This window comes from Pungitius pungitius, chromosome 18, assembly GCF_949316345.1.
Source record: "Pungitius pungitius chromosome 18, fPunPun2.1, whole genome shotgun sequence".
In the NCBI taxonomy this organism is placed as follows: Eukaryota; Metazoa; Chordata; class Actinopteri; order Perciformes; family Gasterosteidae; genus Pungitius; species Pungitius pungitius.
This window is the reverse complement of record NC_084917.1, coordinates 12,042,924-12,055,667: the sequence shown is the minus strand read 5'-3', so window position 1 is coordinate 12,055,667 and position 12,744 is coordinate 12,042,924. Positions and strand designations below refer to the sequence as shown.

The window sequence follows — 12,744 nt, the reverse complement described above, 5'->3', positions numbered from 1 at the left end:
CCCCCCCCCCCCCGCGTCACCATGGGACCCGCTTCACAACAAACGGCGGTCCTCGGGCGTTCCGCTCACACAACCGACACGACACAAATAAATTGTCCACTCTGACCTGGAGGAAACGTGTGGTTAGGGTCACGTGGGGCTAGCTAACAGCCGGGGACCGTTTAAAAAGTTTGGCTCGTCACCATCACTTGGCGTCACACCGAAACACTAACTTCAAAAATAACTTACATCACAAGCAACAATAGCATGTCGGTCAGCTACTTAATATTGGTACTTTGATACTGGAGGGGTAACACGAATTAATTTATCCCGAGAAAGACGTGATTTCTGATATTTTAGGAGGCTAATCATGAGTCTTCAGGAGTGTGGCACTGATGCAGCTGATTGAGTCAAACCATTTCAAGGTTAAATTTGGTATCCTGAATTATACATTCCAGGCATGTTTTACCTTCTTACGGGCTTTGAACAAATATTGTATTGCGTTAAACAGCAGCTCTGACCAAAAAGTTCCTTTACCAAGTCTTAACATACTCATTAAATGTAGATAGTTTGTTGCAGGTTGGGTTACCTGACAGGCCGAGTCCCGGACTTAAAGCCCTCAGTACGATCGACTGAGCGGTGATTGGTTCGGAGGCTATTCAGGGGCGGGACTTAGCATAGATCTGTGATACGACTTTTCAAACGAGGGACACACTGGGGGATTGCAGTTCAAAGACGAGGCCAAAAGAGGGCACTATTTACTGATTTAAGAGAGATTTATATATACATCTATGGTTTTATCCATATATTACAGGGATTCAAACAAAATGGTATGTTTATGGATGATAAACAGAGGCTTTCATTGATATGCACATATAACTAAAACAAAACCACCTAAGAAACAAACGTAAATATTTTTGGAACAACAAATAAATCCACACAATTTAAAAGTATTGATTAAAGTTAAAGTTGAAGATGTGCAGGGGACTCATCCAAACATACATTGTATTGAGTAAACAACAGTTTAACTGTATTTTTATTTTATAGTTTTTATTCCAGCTTATAATATATAATAAGTATACTGGACATTTTTGTCAACTTGGCTGTCTTCACATTGTGAGCAGCATGAAAATACCTTGTGCATAAAGGTTTGATCCATAAAAAGAGATCCAGTGTGTGTGGAATACCTTCACAGTACTCACCTTACCAGGAGTGTATATTTAAGCACAGCAGATGAATGCCTATGGTTCTGGAAAGCCATGTTCATGTGACTTTATTGTTTGGATGTCCACGGTCCAAATGCCACTTAGTTGTAACACACCTGTCCACTTTCAAAAAATACCACTAGAGATGTTATAATTACAGCGCAGCCTACAGAACATCATCATCATCAGTATTTGAATGGCAAATGAAATGGACTGCCAGAGATTCTACAAAGTAAACAAAGACTCAGTCGTTTTAAAAGGTACATGTGTAAAAAAAAAAAAAAAAAAAAAAAACCTGAAAGATAACATCCTGAATGCTAGATAATACAATATTGCTCTATTATTACATGCCAATTAGATTAAAACCGGGTGAAACTGAATTGAGAAATACATAGACAGTGAAAGGACTATAGGGCTGACACCAATCAGCCTTTTCTCTTCTTCATTGCTGCAATAATCTGTCTCATTGAACCTTTCCTTCACAAAAGGAAGTTGGTAATTCAAGTCAAAGGACAGTACATTGCCATCTGAAATTGGCATTATCAGAAAAGACATAATGGCCGAATATTCTATGGACACTCGCACGGATCCAAAACCTTCTGCTCTCTGGTTATCAGAGGATGCTTCCTACCGTGACATCAAACAGGGGAAAGACTCCATTAAACATAACATTTCCATTTTTAAGATGGCAACAATGAGATTTCCACTTTTGCCGTCAGTTGCTTACAAACAGCACTCCCAAGCTCACTCCTCATTGAAGATCTGATTGGTGACGTGTCCAGGATGCTTGGCCACAATATGCTGAAACACATCGCCATGGAGCAGAAGAAAAAGGGCCATTTTTACACATGGCTGATCACATACAGCGGTTTCAACGGGACAATTTTTCAATTGTCAACATGAGCCCTCTGCTACAGCAGCCTCTCCTCTTCAGGGGAGACTTTCCACGTGATGTTGGAAGCTGGTTGTCGTATGTTGGGTGATGAGATTTGGCTCCCAGTCCGCGTTCCAGTTCCAGTTCAACTCTGAGCTATGGGACGGGTCAGAGAACGTTTCCCAGTGTTGCCACAAGGTTGGAAACATATTGTTGTCTAAAATAATATTGTATGATGTGGCATCACAATCATCAGGACCAATAATAATACTCAAAACCATCCCTAGTGTTTCCATGACAACGTCAAACTTAATCTTGCTCAGTAAACTTCAAAATGAAAGCAGACGGCTCGCAGTCAGCTTTTGTGCAGTTATCTTTATTGAAAAATTAAACACCCTTTCTGTATAAATAGCACTCTTACAACACTCTGGTTAAAGTGGACTGGAAGCAGGCCAGGGGGAAGGACGGAGTGACAGGAAAACAAAGGCAAAGGGAGGCGGATCAAGAGCACGGCGGGCGGGGAAGAAAATCAAGACCGACTTAAAAAAAACAACTAAAAAAAAACTTGTGCAGCTAATAAAGCAGGAGGCACACTCACTCAGTCAAACAAATCAACATCATCAAGGGTCTGACCTTTGCAGGCAGGCAGGGGCTCAGGATTGGGGGGGGTGGGGAGAGCAAACCGCTGCACGTGGCTACAGCGCGGCCAACAAGACCGTGTCTGAGCTGACCGGGTGTCCCGTCGGAGCCAAGGCCAGCACCTCTCTGTCTTGGCCTCTGATTAATGAGCGTGTCAGCGGATTCCATCTCTCGCCTCCATCATCCCTCCAGCCTGGATGCTCCTTTAAATGAGATCCAAGAGAAAACCCAGCCGCTGTCAACACGTGTACAAGATGGGTCCATGATGGAATGATGGGGCGATTCTGCAGCATGTATGACAATTTAAATGAATAAATAAGGTAAAATAAAACAGCAGGCGGGTTTCTTTCCCTGGAGGGTTTTAGTCATACATTCTTCACGTTTGACTTCCTCTGAGACACTTTTTAATTTATGTATATTTCCCATGCGCAAGATTCACCTCAGATAAAGTGATTTAAAAAGAAGAAAATTGCATCTGTAACCGTAAACCTTTAATACTGGTTTGATACTATCCAAATTTCACTTCATTCTTACGAGTTATTCTCATAAATGTATTTATTTGCAGCTGGAAATATTTGCCAAAAAAGCACTATTTACTGTTGTTTAGGTAAAGTGCAGAGAAGTAAGTATTGAGACAAACATGTTGTTTCAGTCCTAATTTGACAATAAGAACAACGCATGCTTTATGCACACATGCAAATATATCCTGAATTACAGGTAAAGTAGCAAATATTTTGATATTGGCTCTTAAAGTAAATCCATCATTTAATGATAGCTTGCCTTGTTTGTAGAAATTTACTTGGGAGGTAATCCCAAATATTAACACACACACACACACGTGTTTTTGCGTGAGTGGGAATCTGTTCCAGAAATTGTTCCTATCCAGTCCTGGATATGCATACAGTTCATATTTTTGTAAGTGAACTTTTGAAATATTAAGAGAGAAAATAACTTGTCTGAATGCGAGCTTCTCCACATTCCCCTCAGATATTAAGTTTAATACGGTGGCTTTTCATCAGGCTGTTGACTTAATAACGGACAACGTAAGCTACAAAAATGTATAAAAATCCTGCCAAAAAACAGTTTTCACCTGAATCATGGCCTAGTGAAAATGTGTGCACGCACGCACACACACACACACACACGCACAAAATTAAAAAATATTTGTAAAAAAGCTGGTAACTATTGAACTAACAGTCATCAGGTGAGCCACAAACCACTCAGAATTAAAGGATAAATCTACAAGGTGATCTATATCTCATAACTGTGTTTATGTTCTTGTGCAGCAGGAAGTAATCAATTTAAGCTGCTGTGGAAAAAAACACTTAGCAAGATGGTTTAATGACAGAAACAAATAAGGTTGCGCTTAAGAGTGAGAAATGAAAGATTCTTAAAATATATATACATCTTTGATAGTTGGGCATTATATGCATGTATTTTGATTCATTGAAGATAGACAGCAGGGATAAAGGTGCTGTTCTCCTCTCTTAGCTTTTACCACAAAGATTCAGGGGTGTGCGATAGTAATTTCTCGCCCAAAAAGCCCAGACTGCCCCCCTTCCACGCACGTGTCTCATAAAGCAAGCGCCTCTAATGACTTTTACATTCATCATTGTTTCCCTCCTCCATCGTTTTATCCATGTTTTCTTAAAACAGACACACGGCACTTGCATTAAAACGCACTGGCGCACCGAACATGAATTAGTCAAATTACTTTGTGTTCCAACCTGCAGCCTCAGGCCTCAGGCCTCAGGCCTCAGGCCTCTGGCGCGACACGTGGAGGATGTTTGATGTACGTCCCTCCCTGAGAGGAAGCAAATCATCACAGGAACAGTCCCGTCTCATCTGCTGCTTCTGTCGCTCTCTGGTCCTCTCCCTCCTGCTCAATATCTCACGCCTCCTGATTGCTTATCTCCTAATTGCTTTGCGGTGAGTGGATGGAATGTGTGCGTGTGCACACACATCCACTGTGTGAACATAAGAGGAGGAGGAGGGTTTCTTAAATCTTTGGCAGTGTCGTCCTCTAAATGTCTCATTACGTTCATCTTGAGCGTAATTGCGGCAAGCCCCCCCCCCCTCCCCAATGGAGTGAATGTAATTAAAACTATGAAATTACTAAACAAAATGATCAATTGTTTTTTAGATGAGCAGGAGCAAAGCCAAGGGAAAAATAAATTGAAGTATTTGATCCGGTCTGAGAGAACCTCCACACTAAACTGGCCAAATCTAAAGACACACAAAAATGGTCCTGTAGAGCAAATTAAGAGGCTTTTGTTTAGTTGTGGACTTGGGGAAACTTAAAAAAAAAACTGATAGTTTGGTGTGAACTTAATGTAAAATGATACAGATACACAGGGAGAAATGGAAAGGAAATGAATATATCCATCAGAATAGTATTTTCTGTTATGTCTGATCAGACCAACATGATCATGTAATGTGTATTTCTATTATCCTTATTGTGAAAGGGTGTTAATGCGCAGACAGGCAGGTAGCATCACTGTAAAACACACCACCTCCCACCTCACCAGGGTGGCCTGAATGAGCATCCTCTTTGAGATATATCACTACATAGTGATGCGACAGAGGTTAAGGGTTTTATAATTTATATAGGACTATCTTTATGTGTACACTATATATGCATCTCTATCTACATTTGTTCATTTTTACATTTACAAATCCAAGCATGTAAAGTGGTGCGAGGATCAGTCTTGGATGTGCATTTGTCTCTCGTGGTAGAAGCAAAAGATAAATAAGCCCAACGGACCACGGGGCTACGAGCAGTTCCAGCCCGTTCTGAATGGTTGTAAATCCACAAGTTTTATGAGGGAGGGGAGCAAGGAAAACGGCATATGTCTCACTACTACACTCCATTTTAGTGCATAGGGTCCCACGGTGGGGAGGGAAGACACTGAGGAGCATCCTGAACAACGTCCACGCTGAAGCAACGATTCGTTTCATGTATCCAGACTCAGGGGCGGGTTGGTAGGAGGGCTCAGATCAGCTGGGGGGTTCGTTGGTGTCTACTTCAATGAGTTGTGCCATTTAAAACAACAGACGCTTCCATTTCTTCTTTTCTCTCCTCCCGTCAAACGCCTCTTCCCTCGACTCCGCCCCCGTCATCGTCCTCTCTCCTCCTCCACTCGGCTATAGCGCCACATTGAACTCGGTCACCAGGAAGTCCACGTGGTCCCTCTCTTTGTTCTTGAAGGCCTCGGCGATGAGGCGTGCGGCGTCCCTGTGCTCGCGGCCCCTCATGGAAACCCCGTTTACCTCCAGGATCACCTGACCGACCTTCAGCTGGCCGCAGTTATGAGCTGAACCCCCCCTCTAAAAGACAGAGAGAGACAGGGACAATGTGAATTTAAAGGTAACAGAACTCTGCATTTTCATCACGTCACAAGTGATGACCGTGAAAGGTCCCGCTGCTCTTCTGTGCCTCCTGTGTTCATTCATCTTGTCTCGTGTACCAAAGATAGAACTGATTGGGAGTCAAGACGGCAACTGCACCACCTTATAAACAGTCACAAACACGCGTTTCCCTCTTTTCACTCACTGCTGTTGGAGGACTGCCAAAGGACACAAAGCAGGACTCGAGCTCAACACACCTGTGGCTTTACGCCGCGTCACTTTCTCATGTGTCTCTAAACGCTAAATATAGTATGTATGGATCTGAACATCTGAGATCACGATGAGCAGATGGATTAAATCCATTTAACAGAAACAAAGTGCTTAGGTGTGAAGGCAAACACGTTTTTGTCTGCCCAGTTTTGATTTGAAGCAAGTTAGAGCTGTTGTTTATACTAATGAATGAAAAATGTAATACATGTTGCGTAATGGAGCAGTGACAAAGCTGTCATTTCTGGTTCCTGTCTTTATTTGGCTAAAGAATTATGGTCAGAGCTCAAGAGAACACTGTGTTATATTTTGGATACTAGCAGAAATCTTTGATGGGTCAGGACGTTTAATTAAGAAACAGGTTCTTTGTGCTGTGATGTGAGATCACACTCACTTGTCTCTGTGGCTCAGAGGAGCATAAAAACATTTTACTAGAGTCTGACATCATTACTTATGTAAGTAAACGAAGCCCCCATAGTACCAAAGGCACAATTTAAACAGCACACCATGAATGTGCTTCATCATCATGCTGAAATAGAGCTGCCGTGAAAGTGAAAATCACATTCAGAGGAGCAGAGGAGGCTCAGCAGTAAATGTTTTCAGTCTGGTGCCTTTAGAAAGAAGTGAAACGCTTTCTCCTGACCGAACACTTGCAGTTCTCCTCCTCACACATTTCTTACAGGATTTGGAACCCGCTGTTATTGAGACCCGGAGACATGCACCCGACGCATGATGTTGACTCAGCCTTCGTTTCTCGGGGGGAGTCCCAGTTGCTTGGCAGTGAAATCAGAAGGTTCCCGAAAGGCCTCCCTCGGCCACTTGTGTTTCTCTGAAGCAGAGCTGAACAAAGAGTCATATTTGTAAACCTTATCTGCTTCTTCTACGCGGCCACATGCCCAAAGGACAGATAGACGTGGTGAAGTCATGGCTGCTGTTCTTTCCCTGCCTCCAGTCAGAAGTGGGGACTCACCAGCACCACATTTATCATCACAGTGAAGACCGCTTAGACCAGTGTTTCTGACAAATTACCCTCATTGGACATTCAGCCTCGGCATTAACAAACACACCCAGCGAGACGCAGACTGGTGTTTTGCTTCCTGTCGGTTCCGTTTCCTCCTCCTGGTTCAGACAGCTGACCGTATCAAGTGCGACTTGGATGGCTGAAAACACCGGCAGTGCCTTCCTCCACCTCTCCATCAGGACTGCATCATCGCCTCTCTTATCCACCGAGCCTCCAACCATCACTGAGCTGGCGGAGGGCTCGGTCGCCATGATCTGAGGACGGCGGTCATACAAAGCTGCGGCTTCAGGAGGGGGGATTGGAGCCGATAACGACCAGCAGGCAGCTGCTTACTCATCTGCACTTCATCCTCAGCGATGATTGAGGCGACTCGAGGCGAGAGCCCCTTGTGTCCAGAGAGATAGGAAGCCAGATGGGCTTTATTCCACTTCTGCAGGGAAAGGATCTGGTTCATGGCCCTGGCTTGGATAGGATCCGCCCCCCCCCCCCCCAGGCAGACCCAAAGTCCAAGGGAAAGTCAGAAACAACATGAACGTTGCTTCTAATCAAAGCAAATGATCTGATGCGGGGTCCTGTGGATGCGGGAAGCATTCGGGTCGTGTTTGCCTCGCTCTTGGTTCTGATAACATTGAGTTTGTTGGGGGAAGCAGCAGTGGTGTCATGTAGTTTGTGGCCTGCTCCCGTTTATGATTTATAGGTTTTGCACCACAGCGAGACAAAGTTTGGAGGAAATCCATGCAAGTCCAAAAGTGCGTCACTGTTATCAGAGAGCAATCATTTTAACCTGATTACATTTTTGAAAGGTTTTGATGAACCTTAACACTGTTGAAATTAGTTCATAGTTCATTTGAACCTTTTTCCTCATGCCACAGTGAGCAAGCACCCCTTCTTTCTGCTATTATCCCTCGCACTCAGCTGCCTTTCCATTGTTATCAGACCTTCCCTCTACGGTCTGTGGGGTTCATATTTGTTATGGGATGGAACAATTTCCGCTGCTTCATCTCTCAGGCGTAATCTCTAGCTTGTTCTTTGTGACCGATGTGCTCATTCAAATATTTGCAAGCACTTTGAGATGGTTATCTCTTTAACTTTGTACTTTGCAGAAAAGCTTCAAGAAACCATTGCACCAGATTTAAATTTTCATGTTTTTACCCATGTCCGAGGGAGGAAGACGTTCAACTCAAGATAAGAGCCTTGGTATAAATGCGTTTTCATCAAACTGTATCCATGCGTTTGTGATTCTCCTGTTTTGTTAAAGAGCTGGTGCGTTGTCATGAGTGAATGGAGCTAAGGAACGCACGTGTGTGCCATAATGCAGCAAAACGCAGCTCTCATTTAAATTCAGGCAAGCCGTGTTTCTTGTCTCATCAGATAAAAAAAGACAACCAAATTCCCAATCCTATCCTTTAATGACAAATTGCGGGAATAAGGGCAACTTGAGAATGAAAATGTTTTTACTTGGTTAAATCTCTTGCAACAGCACCAGACCTCCACTTCCTCATCTTTACCACTCCTCCTTATTAACATCGCTCTCCCTTTCCTTTTGACACTCGCTGAGTTTTCTTCCAGAGAACTCCTTGATTTTGAATGTACTGATTTCCGATCCTTTATCCCTCGCCTTGCAATCAGTGGGCCCTTTTTTCTTTTATTTCAACCTGCGGAGTGTGAGGCTGACGGACAGCTTTGAAGCGGGGCTGGACTGTAGTCTGTAGCTGCGCTGATCCTCTGCGGTTATGAAATGATTGCAGATGCACAGCTAATACGAGGCTTTGTTGACTTACAAATTGCCACGGCAGACAGAGAAATGCACATCCAGTCACAGCAAAGGATTTCCCTCATAGCTGAAAATCCTAAATTTCCAGCATTTTTCAAAGCAGACATGCAAAGGTAAAACATCCGCTTGGACAATGAGCAATTCTATTGAGTCTTATCATCAACTAAACATGACCACCATGCCGAAGCATCATTATCTTTTAAATATAAACTATAATGTCCCACAGGGTGTGCTGCCTTTAATCCCACGCGTGTACAAACGGACTCATTCTGGAGCCCTGATTGCCGGAGTCTCCAAGACGTCGAGCCTTTTCACGAAAGCCATTAACGTTACAATCATCTTCGTGGGAGCCACACCAAAGATGAAATGAGCAGAGTTCAGCTGCAGTGTGAAAGGATATCACGAGTGGTATAATCGCAATAAACAATCAGAGAAGGAACCAATGACCAACACAACATGAAGCTGACAGCATGCTAATGAGGAAAGGGAGGTTTAAAGGCGCACGATCTACCAAGGATTTCAGATTAGAACATTAAAAAACAAACTCACCTCCTCTCAGTCTGAGATTTACCTGAGAGGAGGCGACCGTGTTGGTGTTGTGTCAAAGATTGCAGAGATGTTTACTGAAATGAGCATGGTGACCAGCGAGTGCAAAGGTAAATCATTAAATCATTAAGTGAAAGAAATGAGAAAAGCGGGGTTTGGTTTTGCTTCTTGGCATTGTACGGCCTTACCAAGCGAAACCCGGCCTTCTTTTGAGCATGTTGGCAGATCGTACGCAGTGCTTAAGTAGAGCTGATCCTAGGGCGCGTATTATTTCAAACATACTATTTTCTTCACGACTCGCCTGTATTGTGACAATTCGTGGCAGCGGCTGGCGGGTGTTGGCTCCACCTTCAACGGCAATACCCAGAGTGGGGGCACTCTTTGCCACTCTCACTAGTGTCGAGGTGGGCTCCAACAGGCCCGGCTACAGCAAGAGAGAGAGAGAGAGAGAAGCACAAGTTATCCAATCAGAAGAACAATGGTTATGCATATTTCCAAACGCGATAACATCCATAACATTGCACAACCGCTCTATCTAGAGGCCCCTCCTTTGTGCATTTATTTTTATTCCTGTGTTTACGCAAGAAAAAGCTTGGTTTTTTACTGAGCACATATGCTAAAGAGTCTCTCAATGGATTTACACATTCATAAAAGCCACCATTGTATTATTATGCATTTATTCAATCCTGATGAAACCATCCTGGAAGAGCAACAATGTCTGACAGCTTCAAGAGTCAAAGGAAATTAAATCTATTTAAAATCTATTTCGTTGACAAGTCATCGAGGAAATAGTTTTTTTTATTAGTCACCTCTCATAAAGCTTCTCCTCAAATGCCTTAACCCAAAGCTGGACCCTTTTTTCCTTCAGGGGTTTCTTTTTTCTGATAATCTGAAACGTGGATTGTGTATGTATATTTAGCATATAACTGCATCCATTGGCGGGATACCGGGTGTTTAACATTTACTGTTTAGAGCAGTGGTTCCCATTGCTTTTCAGTGGAGAAGTCACCGTGAGCACATCATCTTTCTCCGCTCAGCAGACAATAAAATGGGGCTTTTGATGAGTAATTCCAGTGTCACATTTTCTGCCTAATAATTCTAAATTGAGTCCAAAAGCCCTCCCATCATAAACAATTAGGCAACGCGCATTCTTAGTTGTTATTCCAGCCATCAATCAATAAGAACAAGGGAGCACTTTGAATGCTACACTGCGGTTAGAGATCGAGCAGTGAAATTAATGATGCAGCATGTGACTGAATGAATGAGATGAATGAATAAAATGAATAAATGAGGGAAACAAAGGACACGGCCTTTTTGAGCAAACACAGATAGGAAGTAAGAGATCAAGGAAAGCTCGGACAACCGATTCTGGTGGAGGATTATCAATAAAGCACAAGTGTTGTTCTTCAGAAGCGCACACAGATACTTCAATACGTGAGGGGACCCAAAGAGACATCCCATTAACCCTAAAACAGCCTTTTGATGAAGGGAGGACATGTCCTCATACTTCAAATAAATATTTCCTAATTTTCTTGAAGTATCCTTACCCTATAGAAGATTTTTCCAAAAGAGCTTGGTTTTCAAACATTGTTTTAAAATGATGCGCACCTTCAACTTAGCAAAATATCCCCACGTTCTTTATATCCTCACTTAAACAAAGTTTTTTAGGAATGTCCTTGCCTTCAAATCTCACTTAAATTGGTCTTTAAAGGTACAGAAACACACTCCTAAATGAATAGAATACATCTGGTATTCCTTTTACTAGAATCCACTCATCCATGTTTGGCTGTCAGCTGTTCCAAATAACACCCTCACCGGCTTGGAGGGGTTTCCCCCCCCGCCCGCCTGGGTGTCTTGGGGGTGGCGTGTGCGTGAGGAGTGGGCGCAGCTGTCTTTGCTGATGTGTCCTGACTCAGCTATGTCCACCCCGCTGTCCTCACTGAGGGTCTGGCCGCTGTCTGACAGCTGAGACAGGGCGCCACCTGAGTGTAAACGGGCACATGGGACATTTGGCCTTTACATCCACATCAATCTAAAGAGAACAAAAAGCCATATTTTTAGAACTGTCCTGATTAAAATCTTAGAGATTAGTGATGGTTTTGAATGCAGTAAATATAATTCCTTCTTCTGGGTAATTGCTCATTTCAGTACATTAAGCCAGAGTAAATAAATATTTGGGAAATGATGTGTATTTACACAAATTTCCCATATATACACAGACTTCATTGCAGACAATGATGTTGAATATATAGTTAAATAGCTATAGATAAGGATCTATATGTCATTCGTTTTAATTACTCGCAGTGGTACATGTGCATGGAAAAACTCCCCCTTGCTACAGTCGACCTGCGGGGCTCCCTCACCTCGAGCTGGGGGCAGCGGGCGCACCTCGTTGAAGTCGGGCTCCGCGTTGGGCCTGTGAACCTCCACTGTAACAAACTGCTGTTTGGAACCAGGGGAGGAGGGGGCGGCTTTGGACACGGACGCCCCTCTAAAGGGAAGACAGGGGGGCGGTGGGGGAGCCGGGAGGGGAGGGGGAGGCGGCGGCGACGGGGAAGGGGCGGCGGGCTTGGCGCCCCTGTTGGGCGACTGGACCCGGGGGAAAGGGCCGATGTCGTGCTGCGAGACGGTGGCCAACTGAGCGGCCGCTGGCTTCTTGGAAGGCGCCGCGGGGTTCCTCTTTCTGATGACGGCGTAGTCCCGGGGCGGGGCCTTGGCGCCTCCCCGCTCGCGCTGCGGGGAGGCCGAGGCCGGGCCGCGCGCCGGCTCTCGGCTGAGGTCGCGAGAGGCCGGCGCTGTGAAGTAAAGGCCCGAGTGGGAGGACTCGGACGAGGGGCGTTTGTTGAGCTGCTCTCGTCTAGTTGGGCGCCGCTGCAGCCCCGGTGGGGGCGGAGGCTTGAAGGAGGGGGGGGATTCAGCTGTGGTGGACTGTACGTCGTCCTGAAGTGAGAGGATATATTCGGCATTGATTACGACTCGTTTGCAATAATTAAGTCCTAAACGAATGTAATATTTGGTTAAACAAGATATTTGGCAAAATTAGTTTGGAGAATTTTCCAATTTCCAGACATTTACAACATCAATGTATTAC

The 12,744-nt window shown here is 44.2% G+C and overlaps 1 protein-coding gene across 3 annotated transcripts in view; it reads right to left on the bottom strand.

Annotated features, from left to right (window-relative positions):
* Positions 1-2,423: 2,423 nt before the first annotated feature.
* whrna (whirlin a) overlaps positions 2,424-12,744 on the bottom strand; it is a 94,516-nt gene continuing 84,195 nt past the window's right edge. For 2 of the 3 annotated variants that reach the window (XM_037484891.2, XM_037484892.2), the window contains 4 exons: positions 12,017-12,593; positions 11,469-11,635; positions 9,955-10,077; positions 2,424-6,024 (listed from right to left, as the gene is read on the bottom strand). In XM_037484891.2, the coding sequence (XP_037340788.2) occupies positions 5,842-6,024; positions 9,955-10,077; positions 11,469-11,635; positions 12,017-12,593 (1,050 nt within the window). In that variant the 3' untranslated portion in view covers positions 2,424-5,841. The remainder of the gene's footprint in view (positions 6,025-9,954; positions 10,078-11,468; positions 11,636-12,016; positions 12,594-12,744) is intronic. The other variant, XM_062558813.1, reaches the window with a different exon arrangement.